This window comes from Carlito syrichta, unplaced genomic scaffold (genome assembly GCF_000164805.1).
Source record: "Carlito syrichta isolate Samal-C Ts95f unplaced genomic scaffold, Tarsius_syrichta-2.0.1 Scaffold309200, whole genome shotgun sequence".
NCBI lineage: Eukaryota > Metazoa > Chordata > Mammalia > Primates > Tarsiidae > Carlito > Carlito syrichta.
Genome location: NW_007253296.1, coordinates 619930 through 642454, shown reverse-complemented (window position 1 = coordinate 642454; position 22525 = coordinate 619930). Strand labels below are relative to the sequence as shown.

Sequence of the window (22525 nt, the reverse complement as noted above, 5' to 3'; positions counted from 1 at the left end):
TTTTTTTTTTTTTTTGAGTGAAGTCTCACTCTGTCGCCCAGACTGGAGTGCAGTGGCCGCTCCTGGCCACCGCAGCCTCGACGTGCTGGACTCCGGTGATCCTTTCGCCTCAGCCTTCCAAGTAGCCGGAATTACAGGCATGCGCTACCACACCCGGCTGATTTTTTGATTTATTGTAGAGATGAGGTCTCGCTGCCCAGGCGGGTCTTGAACCCGTGGGCTCAGGCAATCCACTCACCTCAGGCTCCCAAAGGCACGGGATTACAGGCTGAGCCACCGAGCCCAGCACAACCAATTTTTTTGATTTATTGTAAGCACAAGGTCTCACCAAGTTGCCCAGGCTGGTCTTGATCCCCTAGGGGCTCAGGTAATCATCTCGCCTCTGTCTCCCAAAGTGCTGGCATTATAGGCGTGAGCCACTGCACCTGGCGACAATACACCTTCTTTGGTAGAACTTTCAGAGCCCACTTCCTGCTCTTGCAGGATTGGGGGTACAAATATTACTCCAGTCCTCCAATCATTAATCATTGGCTTTTGAAGGCCAAGCTTACTGTTTGTTTAGAAACACAGTTCCTTCAAAAACTTATAAGCTTCTAGGCTATTTGCTTCCAATCAGCTTCAGATTGGATTAGCCATACCCAAAAGTTTCTTCCAGATGTAGAAACAACTTATTTACTGGCATCTGTGCTCAGCCCTTCTCTTTCTCCTTGCTGTAATGTTGACTGCTTTGGGGGCAGCTGAAACTAAAACAGTACCCTTAATCTTTGACACTCAATTGCTTCAGGGTGAGAATCTAATTTTCTGTTTTGGGGGTACAAAAGCAGCTGGAATTTTCAATATTCTGACCCTTTCAACCATTTTTTTAAGGCTTAGTTTGTCAGTGTTCCAAGTTATTATAGGAAATAGCATACCAAATGTTGGGCTGTGCTGTAACAAGGAAGTCACCGGCTTTTCGGTCTGCAGTATCTATTTCCTTGCTACCCACTACCCTTTTGCTGAACTATCATCACATGTTTTAATTTTTTTTAAAAGCAGTATCCCTGCAGTTAATATTTTCTGTATTGATTAGGATACAGGCTAACCTGCTATAATAAAAATATTTTTAAAATACAGTGTCCCAAACAAAATAGAAGTTTTTCTTTCCCATCATCATCATCTAAAGGTGAGCTTTTCAGGACTTGTGGGACATTTCTATTCTCTGAGGCCATCTTGGAATTTAGGTTCTTTCTATTTTTTGTTTTGCATTCTTAGTATGTTCTCACTTGCACTATTGAAACTGGCTTGCACGGTCATGACCATATTCCAGTGCACAAGAAGCAGAAAAGCCAGGAATAGAGGAGAAGTCATTTCCTTTTCAAAATATGACTTAAGAGTTACACATACCACTTACCAATGCTGATATCCTGTTGGTCAAAAATTAGTCACTAGATATAAGAGAGGTTGGATAATGTGTTCTCTAGCTGGGTAGTGATGTTTCTAGGAAGAATAGGAGCATGCCCAAAGCAGTGGGGGCAGCTCCTATTCTTCCTAGAAATTAGGGGACAATGAAGAGCACATCCCTGTTTTGTTGTTGTTTTGTCTTTTTGCACTTATGTCTGGGGTGAGTTTGCTTGTGATGCAAAGTGAAAAACAGTTTTCTCCCAGCTTTTCATTGAGTTTTTTTAATCCATGTCCAGAGATATTGTATACTAATCTGAAAGGGTGAAATTTGCTCTAATGTGACCAAAAGCCTTTGTTGGCACTTATAAATACTGAATAGTTGAGTCAGGGAAAAGCTGTAGGTGTCCAACAAGGTAAGATACTTATGTTTGTTTACTTTTCTTCTCTGAGTGTGCGGTGAAGCTTGCCAAAATGGTTGGGTATGTGAGTGCTGGTACTGTGGAATACTTGTACAGCCAGGATGGCAGCTTCTACTTCCTAGAATTGAATCCTCGGCTACAGGTGGAGCACCCTTGTACAGAGATGGTGGCTGATGTCAATCTCCCTGCAGCACAACTCCAGGTGAGTCACCCTGATCTAGGCTCAAAGAGGAACCTAGAGAAGTCAGAGATACCTGAAAAACCAGTTTAACCAGTGTCTGATAAGAAAATTCTGCTCAGCAGAATAGTAATTATTCTCTCCTAGCTGAGTCTCATCTAATGTTCATCTCTCTTGTGCCATGTGGGTTATGCATGTGTGGATTGGTCTTCCTGATGTAGTTCAGACACGGGAATGTTATTATTTTTTCTAGTCAGGTGCATCTATAAACTGTCATATTTTTCAAATAAACTTTAATAATAATATACTTTTTCAGTTATTTAATTATAGTAAACTTCACAACTTTGTAATTATCCCCTAGTTCTACTTCTTTTTACTGGCGTTCTTTATTGACAATTATGTGTAAAGTGCTTGTTATTGATATTATTATCTTCTGTCAACTCAGGATGCAAATATTATGGGAGGCAGTAATAGCTAATGATAAGGTTTGATATTATTTTTATCTAACATATTCTTTGCCCACATTGGGAACGCCTTTTGGGCTCCCATTGCAGGTATGGAAGAGATAATTATGATGTAATTAAGACTTTCTAGCTATCTGTTTTTGGATAGCTACTAACACTCTTCCCTTGGATATTTTCATTCTCTTTCCTTGATGGAATAATGGCAACAGAGGAAAACTCATGTCTGTTGCATTAGGAATTTGGGAACTTTTTTAGGAGTACAGAATATTCTAGTAACTATTCTCTACTAGTATACTGTTTAGCAACTTAGAGTTGTTGATTATAGAATGCAGTCTATAAAAATAGAATGTTTTCGATAGTGACTCCAAAAATGAAAATTCTTTTAGGTAATAGGATAGCGTCCACACTTTTAAGTAAAGTAACTGTGGAAAATGGATGATGTGTATTTTATTGCCTTTCAGATTGCCATGGGGATCCCTTTGTATAGAATTAAGGATATCCGTATGATGTATGGCGTATCTCCCTGGGGTGATGCTCCCATTGATTTCGAAAATTCTGCTCATGTTCCATGCCCAAGGGGCCATGTTATTGCTGCTCGGATCACTAGTGAAAATCCAGATGAGGTAACCCATCACTTAAAAAGTTTAAACTGTTTTTCCTTGTAAGCTTAAGTATTAAGATAGCATCTGAGGATATGTGTCTGAGATATCTTGGGACTGCTCTGGAAATGGAAACTTACAGAGGTTTCTCATAGCAGATAAATAACTGATCATTGCTTCATTGGTCATTTAATTCCCACTTTAGTCACTATAGTGTCCTTCAGTGGACCTATAGCTCTGCATCTTGACCTTTATGTTTCTGTTTCTTTTCTGTTTCTGTGTGTGGTTAACACAGAGCGTAAACAATATATAAATGTTCTTTTCTTTGGAAATATAATATGGTCTCACGTATTCTTTATTGTCTAACAGGGTTTCAAGCCCAGCTCAGGAACAGTTCAGGAATTAAATTTCCGCAGCAATAAGAATGTTTGGGGTTACTTTAGTGTTGCTGCTGCAGGGGGACTTCATGAATTTGCTGATTCTCAGTTTGGTCACTGCTTTTCCTGGGGAGAAAACAGAGAGGAAGCAATTTCGTGAGTATAATAGCATTTGATTGCATTTTACAAAATAAATTTGTGCTAATCTTCGTGAAGGTATGAGCATGGAAATTGGAATCATTCATCTGCTATAAAAGTACTAATATAAACAACCTTTTGAAGAAATCCTTAACATCTTTAATTGTACTTGCAGTCATCTTGTGTTAATTTATGTAGTGTTTTGGCAGATGTTTTTCTGGTTGTTCTGAGTCTTTTCAAGTATTTTTGCTTTTAGATATTTTTGATAAAATTATAAAATTGATTGCTTTAAAGATATCATATTTTTCCACAGGAGCAGTTAGCTATTAGGGAGAAGTAGATTCTAGGCCAAGAGCTTGGTATCAAATAATAGATACAGTCTGTCATTTGTCATCAAAATAAAGGTATAGGTAAAAATGTCCAACAGTTATTAATGTGTTTTTGACAGGTAAAAATTATGTTTATTGAATATCACCTGATATTTTGAAATATGTATACATTGTGGAATGACTAAATCAACCTATTCAACATATGTATTACCTCACATACCTTTTTTTTTTGTGGTGAGAAGACTTAAAAATCTATTCTCTTACCAACTTCTAAGTACTCAATTATTGTTATTATTATTTTTGTTTATAGTTCACAATATATTGTTATTAACTCTAGTTACCATGATGTATTCTTCGTCAGTTAAAATAATAAAATTATACTGCTCATTTTATGAAAAAGTCATAAAGAAATTGTCTACATTGTTTATATAAGAGACCTCTGTGTGCTATAAAAGTATTCACCAGTTTATGCAAGTATAACTGGTATATCATAAGTGTTAGCTAATATTCTATTAATCATAAACATTAAATATTAACAACACATTTGCTGGCCTAAAAAATAGGACTGTTAGAGGTAATTTTGACAGATTAGGTATTTTAGAATATCCATCCAAAATTGAAAATTGAAGGAGGTCTTCCTGTTTTTTAATTGTTTATTGCCTTTTATACCAAACACTTAATACTGTTCCCTTGACCTTTGGACTGTACACAGAGTAGGTAATCACTAAGTGTTTATTAATACTAGTTAGTTTTTAATAATGTTTTCAGAAATAGGGAAGTCTCAATATCTCTCTATTTTGCCCTTTACAATTTCTTCTCATTTATTCAAAACTATAAGTGGAATTTTTCAAAATTGAAACAGTACTACCAGAAAAAAAATTGGTATAAAGTTGACCTTTTTTTCACTGCCATATCATGCTTCACTAAAATGAAGGTTCACACTAGAGCTTGCAAATTGGTGGGTTTGTGGACAGTTTCAACTTACGATGTGTTTTGATTGGCTCAGAGTATTAATATTTTTTTTTACCCCCCATCCCAGTATTAATATTTTTAAAATTTTGCCAGTGTTCAAAATTTGGAAGATTGAAATCAAAATATGGATTTCTGCTATCTCTTAAAAAATGAAATGGTAATGAAAACATTGGTTTTATATTCTATTTGTTAAAAGTTAGCTGAAGTTTTATGTGGCTGCTTTTTTTCTAAAAACTACAGGACATTAGCCCTGTAGTTCCCACAGCCCCGCTTCAATCTGTTTCACTCATTTTCATTTCTAGACTGGCCTCTGTTGGCATTAAGTCCTGATTAGTCAAACCACTGTTGTATTTTCTTCGGATTGTGTCCCATGACCTGGTCCAGAAGCCTTGCTTCTTATTTTTTTATTTTTTTGAGTTGTTATCTCACTCTGTTGCCCAGACTGGAGTGCAGTGGCATACCTACAGCCACCCCAGCATCGACCTGCTGGGCTCTGGCAAGCCTTCTCTCTCAGCCTTCCAAGTAGCTGGAAATACAGGCACGTGCTACCACGGCTGGCTAATTTTTGATTTATTGTAGCAACGAGGTCTCGCCAAGTTGCCCGGGCTGTTCTCGAAACCACAGGCTTAGGCAATCCACTCACCTTGGCCTCCCAAAGTGCTGGGATACAGGCTGAGCCACTGAGCCCTTTTTTGTTTTTTTGAGTAGGAGTTTCACTCTGTTGCCCAGGCTGCTGTGCAGTGGCACACTCATGGCCACTGCAGCCTTGACCTGTTGGGCTTAGACGATCCTTCCGCCTCAGCCTTCCAAGTAGCTGGAACCACAGGTGCACACTACCACGCCTGGCTAATTTTTTGATTTATTATAGAGACAAGGTCTTGCCAAGTTGTCCAGGCTGGTCTCTAACCCCTGGGCTCAGGCAGTCCTCTTGCCTCCACCTCCCAAATTACTAAGATTAAAAGTGTGAGCAACTACGCCTGGCTGCTCCTTACTTCTGACCTGCTCTATACTACAGTACAAAGCTAACTATATTAACTTTTATCAAAATAAAATATGTGGCCAGGCACAATGGCTCATGCTTATAATCTCAGCACTTTAGAAGCCATGGTGAGAGGATTGCCTGAGACCACAGGTTTGTTGCCTGGAAAACTTGGTGAGACCTCATCTCTACAATAAAAAAAAATATTAGCCAGGTGTGGTGGCACGCATCTGTAGTTCCAGCTACTTGCAAGTCTGAACCTAGCAGATTGAGGCTGTGATGGCCGTGAGTGTGCCACTGCACTCCAGCCTGGGCGACAGAGTGAGACTCCAACTAAAAAAAAAATGTTCTCTACAATAAGTCTACTTCTTGATACTATGGCAGAAATTCATTCTTCAGCTCAGAGCTTTCTTTGTTTCTTTTATCTTCATTATATTAGGTCTGTATTCTTCAGCATGGCATTTGGAATCTTGTTCTCCAGAATGTCCCAACTCATATTTTCAGCATTATTTTCTCATAGATCATAATCTAAATACCATGAGAACAGAGCTGTGTCTTTCTTGTTACTGCTATTTTCCTTGAACATAGTAAGCATTCAGTAAATGTTGATTGGGTGAATAGATTTGCCCCTCGTCCCATAATCTCTTCTTCAGTCATACCATTTCCTGAACACAACCCATATTTTCTTTCCTCTTCTCCTTTGTTTTTGCTATTCCTTCTGTTCATTCATTCATTCCATTCAGCAAATATTTATTGAGTATCTACTATGTACTGGTTCTGGCAATACAATAAGACCAAAGTAGGGTCTCTGTCCTCATGGAACTTTATAATCCAGAAGAAGTAAGACAAATAAGCAATTAAAACATAGTGCAGTAAGCATGATGATAGTGGGATTATTTAAGGACATTCTAGGAATATGTTAGTGAGTTAGCTAATTCAGTCTATGAGGGATCAAGCAATGCTTCTCAGAAGGAAGTGACTTCTAGACTGATACTTTAAGTGTGTATCAGAATAAGTCAAACCAAAGAAGGGTATTTGGAGGAGGATTGAGGTGGGGGACAGAATTATATTGTAGGGCAAGAGAGCACTTGGACCACCTGGCATACTATTCCTCTCACAGTCATAATATCAGCTATACTTTTAGCCAATGTCAGATTACTCATTCTTCATGAAACCATAGAGAAGTGAATTTCTCCCTATTTAGAACCTCTCCAGCACTTTGCCTAAGTTTCCTTTTTTTTTTTTTTTTTTTTTTTTGAGTTGGAGTCTCATTCTGTCACCCAGACAGGAGTGCAGTGGCCGCTCCCGGCCACCACAGCCTTGACCTGCTGGGTTCCGGCGATCCTTCCACCTCAGCCTTCCAAGTAGCTGGAACTATAGGCGCGCGCTACCTCACCCAGCTAAATTTTTTTTTTATTTATTGTAGAGATGAGGTCTTGCCAGGTTACCCAGGCGGGTCTCGAACCCGTGGGCTCAGTCAATTCACTCACCTCGGCCTCTCAAGGCGCGGGATTACAGGTTGAGCCACCGAGGCCAGCCTACTTGTTTCTTTACTGACTCTTATGATATTCTGCTGTATATTTTGAAAGACATTGTTGTATCTATGTTCTCTCTTCCTTATGATCCTATTGTGTGTCTTGAGCATGTGATGTACATAATAATAAGTTTTTGTTGAATTAAATGCCTATCCTGTGCAGAATAGACACTGGGCATAAATATACAGAAAAATCCCACAGTATTAGATCATTTTACACCTAACTGGGAAGTAATGAAAGTAATGAGCAAAAATAATTGCATAAATATCTAAAGTACAGCTCAAAAACACTTTTACATGCTGTGTGAGACCGATGTCTGACTGTACCCAGCCAGTTGCCTCATTGTATGGACTTCCTTAAATTAAGGATTAGCATTTGTCAAATTCATTGAACTGTATGCTTAAAATAGTTATATTTGTTGTATGTAAATTTTACATACAACAAATAAGGTATAAGAATGGGGAGAATTAATGACCTGGTTCTAGTTAGCCAGCAATAAATAAACAGAATGAAAACTTAATAAGTAAAAACTAAGGATGTTTTGCATATACTTTGTTCTGTACTCTGTATGAAGAAATGTATCTGATTTGTTGATGTTTTTATGATAATATCTGTTAGAATTCCTAAGTTCATTGGCTTCTTGCACATTTTCCTATCTGGAACACACATGAATGATGAACACACTTATATGTGCACCCATGTTTGTATTTGGAACTGTCTGTCTCTTTCCTCTCCTTTATAAAGTGCCAAAAGAAAGAAACAATTCTTTAAAATGATTGAAAACCAGTAAAACATTTGTTGTTGAAGCAGACTGGCTTCTGTTCTTCTCCCAGAAATATGGTGGTGGCCTTGAAGGAGCTGTCTATTCGGGGTGACTTCCGAACTACAGTTGAATACCTGATCAAATTGTTAGAGACTGAAAGCTTTCAATTGAACAGAATTGACACTGGCTGGCTGGACAGATTAATAGCAGAAAAAGTACAGGTGTGTATTTTTCCCTTGCATAAATACCTTCTGGGATTGGGTTTTTATAGACTGGTGGTAAGATGAAGTTTATTTAATTCCAATGCAGTGGTTCTTAATCTACCTGAAAAATCTAGGAGTCAGTATAATTCTTGCAGTGGAATAGTTTTTGCGCCTGTTTTACACAGTCATTTATATGTTCTAGTATTACTTCCTTGGTTGTATTTGAAGAGAGGCATGTAGGGATTGAAAATATTTTCTTTTTCTTCATTTGATGTTAAATCTGGTTCCAAGTTGCCAAATTCTATATCTCCCAGGTGCTGATGAAAGAGATGTCACTTAAATCAACAGGAGTTATCGCTTATTCTTCAATTACTGCGCTATGCTAAATTAATCAAGATTTTATATGATATTATTAAATTAAGAGTCTCATGCTCTACTGACTGAGCTAGCCGGGTGCTCCAATATTATTAAATTAATCTAAACTATCTGAAGGTTCAATTTTTGGCTATATGTCATTTTTCTTTTAGATCATCAGTAGCTACATCTTTCTATCTTTTTAAATTTAGTTTTGGCTGGGCTCGGTGGCTCAGCCTGTAATCCCAGCACTTTGGGAGGCCGAGGTGAGTGGATTGCCTGAGCCCGCGGGTTCGAGACCCACCTGGGCAACTTAACGAGACCTCATCTCTACAACAAATCAAAAATTAGCCGGGCGTGGTAGTGCACACCTGTAATTCCAGCTACTTGGAAGGCTGAGGCGGAAGGATAGCCGGAGCCCAGCAGGTCGAGGCTGTGGTGGCCGGGAGCGGTCATTGCACTCCAGTCTGGGTGACAGAGTGAGACTCCAACTCAAAAAAAAAAAAATTTAGTTTTGACAAAAGCCTGTTTTTGAGCTGCTGTTTGGTTCAGTGGAAATCTTAGCAAGAGTGGAAGTTGTTTTTTATCTCTATTTAAATGGTGTATCTATTCACATTCTAAAAGTAAATGTGTTCATTTTTACCTAAAAAAAAATCAGTTGGGTGATAAGAATGGACCTTGCTAGCTGTGTCTTCAAAACAAATTTGAGCCTGATTTCATTTGAGGTGGTACCAAGTGACATGCTTTTGATACACCCTTTCAGGCAGAACGCCCTGATACCATGTTGGGAGTTGTGTGTGGGGCTCTCCACGTGGCAGATGTGAGCCTACGGAATAGCATCTCTAACTTCCTTCACTCCTTGGAAAGGTAGGTTTTATTTCTTTTTTCTTTTCTTTTTTTTTTTTTGAGTTGGAGTCTCACTCTGTCGCCCAGACTGGAGTGCAGTGGCCGCTCCCAGCCACCGCAGCCTCGACCTGCTGGGCTCCGGCGATCCTTCCGCCTCAGCCTTCCAAGTAGCTGGAATTACAGGCGTGCACTACCATGCCCTGCTGATTTTTTTTATTTATTGTAGAGATGCGGTCTCGCTGCCCAGGTGGGTCTCGAACCCGCGGGCTCAGGCAATCCACTCACCTCAGCCTCCCAAAGGCGCAGGAACAGGCTGAGCCACCGATCCCAGCTAGGTTTTATTTCTTGTAGGCCACACAAGGTAACCAATGGTCCTTAGTACAGGACTGAAGCTCAAAGACCCATTTATTCTTCTGCGTATTCCTAGCAGCTTATGAGTGCTATTTATTATTCATGGATCATGGTAACAAGGGAGCGTGAGTATGTAAAAGTTTATGGCAAATTATTTTGGGACTCTGCAGATTCTAGAAATTGGCTTATTCCACAGTTAGAACAGGTTGCTTTTAAATCTCAACTTCTCAACCAACTCATCTTTGACAAAGCCTTCACCAACAACCACTGGGGAGAGGAGAACCTATTCAGTAAACAGTTCTGGGAAAACTGGCTGACCACATGCGGAAGAGTGAAACAGGATCCCTACCTATCACCATATATAAAAATCACCTCTAAGCCAGGTTTGATGGCTCAGCCTGTAATCCCAGCGCTTAGGGAGGCTGAGGTGAGTGGATTGCCTGAGCCTGCGGGTTCGAGACCCGCCTGGGCAACTTGGCAAGACCTCATCTCTACAATAAATCAAAAAATTAGCCATGTGTGGTAGCGCGCACCTGTAGTTCCAGCTACTTGGAAGGCTGAGGTGGAAGGATCGCCGGAGCCCAGCAGGTCGAGGCTGTGGTGGTCGGGAGTGGCCACTGCACTTTAGTCTGGGTGACAGAGTGAGACTCCAATTCAAAAAAAAAAAGAATCAACTCTAAATGGACCAAAGACCTAAACATAAAGCCTCAAACTATAAGAATCTTAGAAAACGTTTTACAGGAGACACCCTAACAGAAATTGGAGTATGCAACCAATTCCTGATTCAAAACCCCAGGTTGTCTATGCCGTAAGAGATAAGATAGACAAGTGGGACCTCATTAAACTGAAAAGCCTCTGCAAAGCAAAAGAAACCATTAAGAGAGCAGGGAGACAGCCCATAGAATGGGAGAAAATATTTGCCAACTGTATATCTGACAAAGGCCTAACATTCAGGATCTACAAGAAACTCAAATGTGACAAAAGGAAAAAAACAAGCAGCCCCATTAAAAAAGTGGGCAAAGAACAGCCTGGGCAAAATGGCAAGACCTTATCTCTTCAGTAAATAAAAAAAATTGGCCAGGCATGGTAGTGTGCGCCAGTAGTTCTGGCAACTTGGAAGGCTGAGGTGGAAGGATCGTCTGAGCCCTGCAGGTCGACGCTGAGGTGGCTGTAAGCATGCCGCTGCACTCCAGCCTGGATGACAGAGTAGGACTCTAACCAAAAAAATAAAAAAAAAGAAGTGGGCAAAAGATATGAATAGACTGTTCTCTAAAGAAGATATACAGGCAGCCAACAGACAACGTGAAAAAGTGCTCACCCTTACTAATTATCAGAGAAATGCAAATCGAAACCACATTGAGATACCATCTAACTCCAGTAAGAATGACCATCATTAATAAAACAAACAATAACAGATGCTGGTGAGGATGCAGGAAAAAGGAATGCTTCTACACTGCTGGTAGGATGCAAACTAGCTCAACCTCTATGGAAAACAGTGTGGCGATTTCTAAAATAACTAGAAATTGACCTTCCATATGACCCAGCAATCCCCCTACTGAGAATATACCCAGAGGAACTCAAATAATTCTACCTGCACATGCATGTTTATTGCAGCTGTATTCACAATATCAAAAACACAGAACCAACTGTGGTGCCCATGAAAAGTGGACTGGATAAAAAAAATGTATGTGATACATATACTTGATGGAATATTATGCAGCCATAAAGAAGGACAAACACATGGACTTTGCAGCAACTTGGATGAATTTAGAGTCTAACATACTCAGTAACCTATTACAGAAACAAAGAACTAAGTACCACATGTTCTCATAAGTTGACCCTGAACATTTACTATACTACTATAAGGGCCAGGATTGGCGGCTTAGCCCATAATCTCAGCACTTTGGGAGACCGAGGCAAGTGTATTGCCTGAGCCCACAGGTTTGAGACCATCCTGGGCAACTTGGTGAGACCTCATCTCTACAATTAAAAAAAAAATTAGCCAGACATGGTAGTGTGCCTGTAGTTCCGGCTACTTGGAAGGCTGAGGTGGAAGGATCGCCAGCGCCCAGCAGGTTGACGCTAGAACGGCCGTGTGTGTGCCATGGTACTCCAGCCTGGGTGACGGAGTGAGACTTCAACTCAAAAAAAATTAAAAAATACTATAAGAAAGGGTTTGACAGTGGGACACTGCCCGGGGGGTGGGGGGAGGACTGATGATGGGGGAGCACATAATATCAAAAAGGGTACCTGATCTCAAACCAGGCAAAGTGAAGACCAAAGGGAGGCCCAAACTTTACCTGTACAATGTCCACTTATATACCTAATCCTGAATTGTTCCCTACATCTTTTTTTTTTTTTTTTGAGTTGGAGTCTCACTCTGTCACCCAGACTGGAGTGCAGTGGCCGGGAGCGGCCACTGCAGCCTCGACCTGCTGGGCTCCGGCGATTCTTCCGCCTCCCTTCCGAGTAGCCGGAATTACAGGCATGCGCTACCATGCCCAGCTAATTTTTTTTTAAATTTTATTGTAGAGATGAGGTCTCGCCTGCCCAGGCAGGTCTCGAACCTGCGGGCTCAGGCAATCCACTCACCTCAGCCTCCCAAAGGCGCGGGATTACAGGCTGAGCCACCGAGCCTGGCTTGTTCCCTACATCTTAAAAAAAAAAGTTCATCAACAAATGTCATAAATACACACCAGAATTCAATGTCATCAGTAAAACAGTTTTCCCAAATAAGAAGGAAAAAACAAAAACAAAACAGGTTGCTTTTTAAAAAACTGGAATCTAGTTGCAGTAAACATTCTGTTCTATACAAGCATCAAATCTCACTAAACCCTGGTGATAAAAATCTGGTATTTCTCCCTAGCATTGAACCCTAAATATTTCATATATTACCTGTACTACCTTTCAGGAATTAATAATTGAACCTGCAAGATGGCCACATGAATCTTTTAAGTAGAGGGATAAGACTGTATAAGGCTAAACTAATTTTTAACACTGAATCTGGAGACTAAGTGCTGCCTTGGAGTCCCCAGAGGAATAGTCCAAGTGGCTAATTAAAGCACTTTAGTCACAGGCACTTTGTTTTCTTTTATGTTGTTACACTTACATCAACTCCCTTTAAAGTGTCTAACAGGAAGAAAAGAAACAGTTTTAAAAATTTAAGATTTCAGTCATGCACTAAAACCTTCAGCAGCTTGCATTTCCCTTCAGTATCAAATCTAAATCCCTCAGTGTGATTTTCAACCCCCATAAGCATTGGCGCCTTTTTACCAACCCAGTCTTATTTATGTCTGTTCCATACATCTCTAACCAAGTTAGATTGTTTTCCTGTCGGTGTACAAATATGTCCAATATAATCTCTGCAAGTCCCCCATCCTCTTTTTTTTAATGTTCTTGTTTTAAATTTATTTTCAGAACTTTTGTTTTGAAATATTTTCAGACTTTAAGAGTTGCATGAATAATATGAGTAATTTCTTTATATTCTTTGACCAATAATTCACCAATAATTAACAACCTGCCACACTTGTTTTGTCATTCCTTCTTCCTCTATTATTATCAAAAGTCTTTCTTGATACTGTTTCTCTCCTTAGTAATACTTCCCCTCCCTTTTTCTTCCACCTAGCCTGCTGCCTTCTTTTTTAGACCCTCAAAGTCCCAGTTATTAGGAGTAGATATGAGCTGAAGTTTTTATAATTTTTATCTTAAAGCTTTATCTTAAAGAATACATAGTGAAAAGTCTCTTACTTCTGTTCTTTGGCCACCCACTTTCCTTCCCTGTAGTCAATTCATGTTACCATATTTTTCTGTAACCTTCCAGAGATACACTAAACTTATCTAAACATATATATATAATACTTGTTTCTTTCCATCTCCTGGTTTTTATTTTTTATTTTTTGGTTTTTTGGGGTTTTTTTTTGAGTTGGAGTCACCCATGCTGGAGTGTAGTGGCACGCTCACAGCCACCACAGCCTCAACCTACTTGACTCAGGCAATCCTTCCATCTCAGTCTTTCAAGTAGCTGGAACTACAGGCATGCGCCACCCTGCCTGACTAATTTTTTTATTTATTGTAGAGATGAGGTCTCACCAGGTTGCCCAGGCTGGTCTTGAACCCATGGGCTCAGTTTTCTCACCTCAGCCTCCCAAAGTGCTGGGATTATAGTCACAGTGCCCGACCTTCCTGATTTTCAAAAACACAAGTGATAATTCTTTGAAACTGTTCTTTACCTTGCTTTTTTTTCCCCCAACAATATACTTTAGAGAGTGCTTTATATTCGTTCATAAAAGGCTTTCATCTTTTTAAAAAAATTATTTATTTTTATTTTCTGAGTCAGAGTCTTACTCTGTTGTCCAGGCTGGAGGGCAGTGGCACAGTCATGGCTCACACAGCCTCTAACTCTTAGACTCAGGCTGTCCTTCCACCTCAGCCTCCTGAGTAGCTGGGACTACAGGTGTGTACCACCAAGACTGACTAATTTTTCTATTTGTTTTTGTAGAGATGATGTCTTACTGTGTTGCCCAGGCTGGTCTTAAACTCCTGGGCTCAGGCAGTCCTTCTGTCTCAGTCTCCCACAGTGTTGGGATTATAGGAATGAGCTACTGCATCTGGGTGGCTTTCATTTTTCTAATAGCTATATGATATTGTATATATGAAAAGATGTTCAATATCACTAGTCATTGGGAAATGCAAATCAAAACCATAAAAATATCATTTTACACCTATTAGGATGTCGGTTGTCAAAAAACAGAAAATAACAAGTGTTGATAAGATTATAGAGAAGTTGGGACACTGGTACCCTATTGTTGGGAATAAAAAGTGGTACAGCCACTATTGAGAAACAGTACTGTGATTCCTCAAAAGTTTTAAACGTAGAATTACCCTATGATCTAGTAATACTGCTTCTGGGTATTCTGAAAGAACTGAAAGCAAGGTGTGAAAGAGCTACTTAGCTAATGTTCATAGCAGCATTATTCACAGTAGCTAAAATGTGGAAACAACCCAAATTTTTATTGGCGGGTGAATAGATTTACATTATATACAATGTGGTATATACATACAATGGAATGTTACTTAGCCTTAAAAAGTAAGGGAGTTCTGACACATGCTAAAACCTGGCTAAATCTTAAAGACATTAGGCCAAGTGAAATAAACCAGTCACAAAAAGACACATATAATTTAATTTATATGAGGTATCAAGAGTGGGCAAACTCACAGAAACAGAAAGTGGTTGCCAGGGACTAGGGGAAGGAGGAAATGAGGAGCTGTTGTTTAGTGGGTATAAAATATAGATGATATAGATGAAAATGTCCTGGAGATTGGTTGTACAATAATGTGAATATACTCAACACTACATGACTGTGCATTTAATAATGATTAAGATGGCAAATTGGATGTTATATGTATTTTACCATAATTTTTTAAAAATTGCATTACAGCTGAGTGTGGTGGCTCACACCTGTAATCCCAGCACTTTAGGAGGTGGAGGCGAGAGGATTGGCTGAATCCAGGAATTTGAGATCTGCTTGGACAACATAGCGAGATCTTGTCCCTACAGTAAAAAAAAAAAAAAAAAAAAAATTAGCTGGGCATGGTGGTGTACGCCTATTGTTCTAGCTACTTGGAAGACTGAGGCGAAAGGATTGCCTGAGCCTAGCAGGTCAGGGCTGCAGTGGTCCTGCCACTGCACTTTGCCTTGGGCACAGAGTGAAGCTATTACTCAAAAAAAAAGTCCATCACAGATAGTCATTTAGGTTGTTTCTAATCTTTTGATATTTTAGGAAATGCTACAGTCAATAATCTTTTCGATTATTTTATTAACTATTAGAACTTCCTGAAAAGTATTTCTTTCATTATTCTTCTTTCAGGGGCCAAGTCCTTCCTGCTCACACACTTCTGAATACAGTAGATGTTGAACTTATCTATGAGGGAGTCAAGTATGTACTTAAGGTATGCTGAACCACATTGAAGCTTGCACCTTACTTTTTGCCTCTCACTGTTATCTCTCATTCTTTAGGTTAAGAGGCAAGGAGAAAAGTTTGATTTAATGCAGGGGTGGGGGTATTAGTGAAATTATAGTCATTACTTGAGTCAATATCCTGAAGTGGTATTTGATGATTCTATGAAAATCTTTTAGTCATTTCTCAACTTCACATATACAGCCAAGCAAAAAAGGAGAGACAGAGCAACCAGAGCAGGGAGGAGCCACTATTTGCTTACAGTAAGAATAAGCCATTCTCACACTGACGCAAATAGCACAGTGCCATGAATTTACTTACTCCTGACAGATCTCTCTTATCTATCTTTTAGAAACATCGAAATTTTGTCTGGGGATCTACTACGTGGAGTAGACACATTGACTTGTCCCTTCTGGTTCTTGTTCCCTACAGGTGACGCGACAGTCACCCAACTCCTATGTGGTGATCATGAATGGCTCTTGTGTGGAAGTAGATGTGCATCGGCTGAGTGATGGAGGATTGCTCTTGTCCTATGATGGCAGCAGTTATACCACATACATGAAGGAAGAAGTGGATAGGTGAGTGGCTATTTGAGGTCCATTTACTGGTCATTATATTAACCCTTTCTTTTATTCACCACTAGCTCTTGGATTTTTCTAGGGCTTTTTTTGGTACTCACTTTTAGTGAAAAAAAAAGTACATGTATAAAAAAAATTTCAAGAAATGTTGACTATTGCATTTTTCTTTTTTATTTATTTTTATTTTTTTTGAATAGTGATATCCTTTTTTATTTTTTGAATAGTGATATCCTTTTTTTAATAACTGGGTAGTTATGTGATGAATGTACTATAATTTATTTAATCTGATTCTTATTGAAGAAAATCTTTATTATTTGACATTATAAACAAGGATACAGTGAATGCTGTGTGTGTGTGTGTGTGTGTGTGTGTGTGTGTGTGTGTGTGTAGAATAAAGTTTTTAGGGTTTTTTTCTTTTAAGATTGACATTTTCTACCTTTTCCCTTTACATCTTAAGGTGCTTTATTGGTTTACATACTCTCACTTGTCTCCTAGATACCGCATCACGATTGGCAACAAAACCTGTGTGTTTGAGAAAGAAAATGACCCATCAGTGATGCGCTCACCTTCTGCTGGGAAGTTAATCCAGTACATTGTAGAGGATGGAGGTCATGTGTTTGCTGGCCAGTGCTATGCTGAGATTGAGGTCAGGGTGGTGAATGGACTGTTGGATCATTTGAGGGGAAGGTTGGAAAAGGATTGGCCAGGATGGACTAGGACTGAAAAGTAAAAGAAAGGAAATAGAAAAAAAATACAAAAAACCATCAGTTGGTGTAACTGGAGTTGTGAACTTTAAAAGTATAAAGACAAGAAGCTTGCAGTTTTTCTTTGACAGATGAGAAATCTCTAGCTCTAAAAATAGATACTAAGAGCCAGACTCGGTGGCTCAGCCTGTAATTCCACGCCTTTGGGAGGCTGAGGTGAGTGGATTGCCTGAGCCCGCGGGTTCGAGACCCACCTGAGCAGGCGAGACCTCATCTCTATAATAAATCAAAAAATTAGCCGGGCGTGGTAACGCGCACCTGTAATTCCGGCTACTCAGAAGGCTGAGGCAGAAGGATCGCCGGAGCCCAGCAGGTCGAGGCTGCGGTGGCCGGAAGTGGCCACTGCACTCCAGTCTGGGCAACAGAGTGAGACTCCAACTCAAAAAAAAAAAAAAAAAAATAGATACTAGGCAATAGCACTTATTGAACTTAGGTGTGTTGACAGCTGGCTATACAGAGAAAATATGATAGGTGGAGTTGGGACACAAAACACACAAGTAATGAAATATGATGAATTTTAAGAGAGCTAAGCACAGAGTATAGAGGGTCACCTAACCCAAATCAAGGTTGGGTACCTAGTAAGGGAAAATATCTGTATCGAGGGACATTTCAACTTAGTTTTGAAAGATAAATGGTAATGGAACAGGTGATGAAGGACAGGGAAAAGTGTTTAAAGTTGAAAGAATAGCATATACAAAGGCACAGAAGCAAGAGAACATGATATTTTTACGGAACTGCAAGTAAATACTGGTATTGCTTGAGAATAGGCTATGGTTTAATGGAGAGTGGCAAGCAAAGTGGCAAGCAAAGTGTGAGTTATCAAAGACCTTATAAACCAAATCATCTGCTACTTTCAATCCAGATACAAGCTTGCACCACTGCAACTTAAGATACTTCAGTGCTTGGTTTGCCAGTTTTTTCTTAAGTCTTTAGCTCCCAATCTTATCCTTGTATTTGTGCCAATAGAATTGTGGTTTGTAAGTGTTACTACAATACTCAGATTCTATAATTTCCCCATGATGTTTCAACCCCATTGACTTCCCTCCTGGTATCTGAGTATGGTGAAAGGATGTGTTAATTTGAGTAAGTTTTTTGGTTTTGTTTTTGAGTCAGAGTCTCACTCTGTTGCCCAAGCTGGAGTACCGTGGCACATTCATGGCCACTACAGTCTCAACCTGCTGGGCTCAAGCAGTCCTTCCACCTCAGTCTTCCAAGTAGCTGGAACTACAGGCATATACCACCACTGCTGGCTGATTTTTTTTTTTTTAATTGTAGAGTTGAGATCTCATCTAGTTGCCCAGGCTGTTCTCAAACCCCTGGGCTCAGGCAATCCTCTTGCCTCCACCCCCCAAAGTGCTGGGATTACAGGTGTGAGCCACCACATCCCGCATGAGTAAGTTTAGACTGTCCTGAAGGCAGTGGAGAATCATTGAAGAATTTTAAGTGGAAAAATGATGAGATTTGGGATGTAGAATGATGACTTTTAGTGATCTTGCTAGAGGTATAGCAGGTAGGGAAATCTCTTAGGAGATTTTTTTAAAAATTACTCTAGACCAGAAATGATGAGAATCTAAACCAAAGAGATGGCAATAGAGGAAGATTTTTGAGAGAAGTTTAGAAGATATACTTGGCTGAGGTTGATAGATTGGGTGTGAAGAATAATTGTTAGGTTTTGGTCTTGGGTGATAGACTGAGAGTAAGCACCTGGATCCACTGGTATGAGGAAGCTAAATTGTTCCTCACATCTAAGTACAAAACAAGTAAAACCGCAAATTGTGGCAGAGGGGATTTAAAAGTTAGAAACAGGAAATATCAGTAACTTATTAATTTCTAACGCTAGGTCCTAAGAGATTTTCTAATGGCTTACCCTGGTTGAGCCTGGGAGATTTTGATAAATTTTCCTTTTTTTCTGGGTTGAAATAGGTGTAGTTCAATGTAGGTGCTAAGGGAAAAGCTGACCTCTTTTAAACGTTCACCTTTGTAAAGAGAGGTCAGACTCTGATGTGTTACCCTTTTCACTATAGGTGATGAAGATGGTGATGACCTTAACAGCTGCAGAGTCTGGTTGTATCCATTATGTCAAGCGGCCTGGAGCTGCTCTTGACCCTGGCTGTGTGATAGCCAAAATGCAGTTGGACAACCCCAGCAAAGTTCAGCAGGTGAATAGGAATGTACTCTGTATATTGCACTTGAAGAGCTGAAGAACATGGGATTTGGAGGGGCAAGTGACTTCAGTGCTTGGTTTGCCAGTTTTTTCTTAAGTCTTTAGCTCCCAATCTTATCCTTGTATTTGTGCCAATAGAATTGTGGAGTTTGTAAGAGTTACTACACTACTCAGATTCTATAATTTCCCCATGATGTTTCAACCCCATTGACTTCCCTCCTGGTATCTGAGTATGGTGAAAGGATGTGTTAATTTGAACGATGACTCTTAAGTTGCAGTGGTGCAAGCTTGTATCTGGATTGAAAGTAGCGGATGATTTGATATCTTGTTGGGGTTGACAGGCTGAGCTTCACACGGGTAGTCTGCCACGGATCCAGAGCACAGCACTCAGAGGCGAGAAGCTCCATCGAGTGTTCCACTATGTCCTGGATAATCTGGTCAACGTAATGAATGGATATTGCCTTCCAGATCCTTTCTTTACCAGCAGGGTATGAATCACTTCTCTTGGGGAAAGAATGTACAAATGGGATACCTATTCTCTGAAATAGTTTAAAGATTCATAATGATCTTTTTGGAGAGAGGGAAAGGAAACTGTTTGGCCTGGAACTTTCCCACCTTTAGTTGTGGAGTTTGAGGTCTTTAAATTCTTGTTTCTTTGTCATGGACTTCATATTTAATAGGGATTATCCTTTTTAAACCAGAGAATAGATGTAATATTAGATGCTTACATTGCAATATCAAAGTACTGTGTGATAGTGAATTCAGATACACTTGATCCTTGAACAACATGGTTTGAACTGCGGGAGTCCACTCATAGAGGGATTTTTTTCCAACCAAACACAAGTTGAAAATACAGTATTTTTGACTGGTCGTGTTGGTTTATGCCTATAATCCCAGCACTTTGGGAGGCAGAGGCAAGTGGATTGCCAGGGGTTTGAGACCAGCCTGGGTAACATGGTGAGACCTTGTCTCTATACTAAATAATAAAAAAAAAATTAGCCAGGCGTGGTGGTACATGCCTGTGGTTCCAGCTACTTGGAAGACTGAGGTGGAAGGATCACCTCATCCCATCTATGAGTGGACCCCCCGCAGTTGAAACCCATGTGTGTGCCACTGCACTCTAGCCTGGGTGACAGTGAGACTCCCAACCTAAAAAAATAAAAAAGAAAGAAAATACAGACTTGTGGGATGCAGAACCTGTTGTTTTTTTTATATATGCGAGTTCTACAGGGTTTGAGCATATACGAATTTTGGTATACGAGGGGAGTCCTGGAACCAATTCCCATTGTATACCGAGGACTAAGTATATCTTTTTGTTTTGGGGAGTGTGTTAATTTTGAATTGTATTTTATCATTTCTTCTTAGGTAAAAGACTGGGTAGAGCGATTGATGAAAACCCTCAGAGATCCCTCTCTGCCTCTCCTAGAATTGCAAGATATTATGACCAGTGTCTCTGGCCGGATTCCCCCCAATGTGGAGAAGTCTATCAAGAAGGAAATGGCTCAGTATGCTAGCAACATCACATCAGTCCTCTGTCAGTTTCCCAGCCAACAGGTATTTTGGATAATGGTATCTTTATTTTCTATTGGCTACCAATGATGGAGTTCAAATTGTAGGATTCTTTCCTATTTAGATCCTCCTTACTGTCTGGATATTGTACTTTTACAATTTTAAGGGTTGTACTCGTTACAAAACTGCCTTAGGGTATAAGCCCAATGTAAAGTATCTGTGGTGAAGAGAAAAGCATGCTTTAGTCATGTACTCCATATATCTTTGTTCTTGGAACTGTTCTCTAATAAGAGATATTTTCATGTTTTAAAAGTAGAGGGCTGCTGGGCGTGGTGACTCGCACTTATAATCCCAGCAGTTTGGGAGGCGGAGGTGAGAGGATTGCTGGAGTCCAGGGGTTTGAGACCAACCTGGGCAACTTGGCAAGACCTTGTCTCTACAATAAATAAAAAAAGTAGCTAGGTACAGTGGTGCACACCTGTGGTTCCGGCTGCTTAGAAGGCTGAGGTGGAAAGATCGCCTGAGCCCAGCAGGCCAAGGCTGCGGTGCCCTGGGTGACAGTGAGATTCTGACTCAAAAAAAAAGAAAAAGTAGAGTGCTATTGGTAGTATTATTATCAGAAACTTCCTTGCTACTTCAGCAGCATCTTTACTCTTTTCCTGTAAAGCAGATTTACATGTGGGGAGTTTGGCTAGCTAAGCAGGGAGTAAAATTTGGATCTTGACCTTAAGCAGATTTTGCCTGTCAGAGTCTCTAGTGAGATGATATTTTTTGTGATATAATCATTAATTTATCTAGGAAAGGATAAAAAGAGATAATATTTGCTTATTTAGCATGAACCCCTGAATAAACTATGCCCAATAACTTCCAGCTACTGCCAACATGTGAAAGATAGAAATTGCCATGTTATAACTACGAGGATTCCTAGTAGTGATGTTATAGAGGCTAATACTTTGGGTTCCTTTGTTGGGCTGGGCTTCATTTTTCCCCTTTCTCCTGTCTTAGATTGCCAACATCCTCGATAGCCATGCAGCTACACTGAACCGGAAATCTGAACGGGAAGTCTTCTTTATGAACACTCAGAGCATTGTCCAACTGGTACAAAGGTAGTTACATGTAACTGCAGACTCCTATCCTTTCATTCAAGTAACCACAAAGAGATTTACCTCAGGTTTGACTTCAAGAAATTTGAAAGCACCTTGTATCTTTAAAAGTTCCTTGTGTCTTCTAAATGTCTTTAAATTGTGAGCTAACTCTTGTATTTCATATTTCTTATGACTTCTTAATATTCTACATCTTTCTGTCAATTATGATGATGATGATGATGATTTTTGAGTTGGAGTTTTGCTATGTTTTCCCAGGCTTGAGTGCAGTGACACACTCATGGCCACCCCAGCATCGACCTGCTGGGATCTGGCAATCCTTTCATCTCAGACTTCCAAGTAGCCAGAATTACAGGTGTGCACTACCACGCCTGGCTAATTTTTTATTTATTGTAGAGACGCGGTCTCACCAAGTTGCCCGGGCTGGTCTTGAACCCGTGGACTCAGGCAATCCACTTGCCTCGACCTCCCCAAGTGCTGGGATTATAGGCTGAGCCACCAAGCCTGGCCTCTGTCAATTTTTTTTTTTGGAGTCTCACTCTGTCGCCCAGACTGGAGTGCAG

The 22525-nt window shown here is 40.0% G+C and overlaps 1 protein-coding gene across 1 annotated transcript in view; it reads left to right on the top strand.

Annotated features, from left to right (window-relative positions):
- ACACA (acetyl-CoA carboxylase alpha) overlaps positions 1-22525 on the top strand; it is a 266326-nt gene that overhangs the window by 87318 nt on the left and 156483 nt on the right. The window contains exons 12-23 of the mRNA XM_021717048.1: positions 1831-2001; positions 2903-3064; positions 3410-3573; positions 8204-8354; positions 9454-9557; positions 15755-15836; positions 16277-16422; positions 16918-17068; positions 19211-19345; positions 19692-19838; positions 20716-20904; positions 21865-21965. Coding sequence (XP_021572723.1) covers positions 1831-2001; positions 2903-3064; positions 3410-3573; positions 8204-8354; positions 9454-9557; positions 15755-15836; positions 16277-16422; positions 16918-17068; positions 19211-19345; positions 19692-19838; positions 20716-20904; positions 21865-21965 — 1703 coding nt within the window. The remainder of the gene's footprint in view (positions 1-1830; positions 2002-2902; positions 3065-3409; positions 3574-8203; positions 8355-9453; positions 9558-15754; positions 15837-16276; positions 16423-16917; positions 17069-19210; positions 19346-19691; positions 19839-20715; positions 20905-21864; positions 21966-22525) is intronic.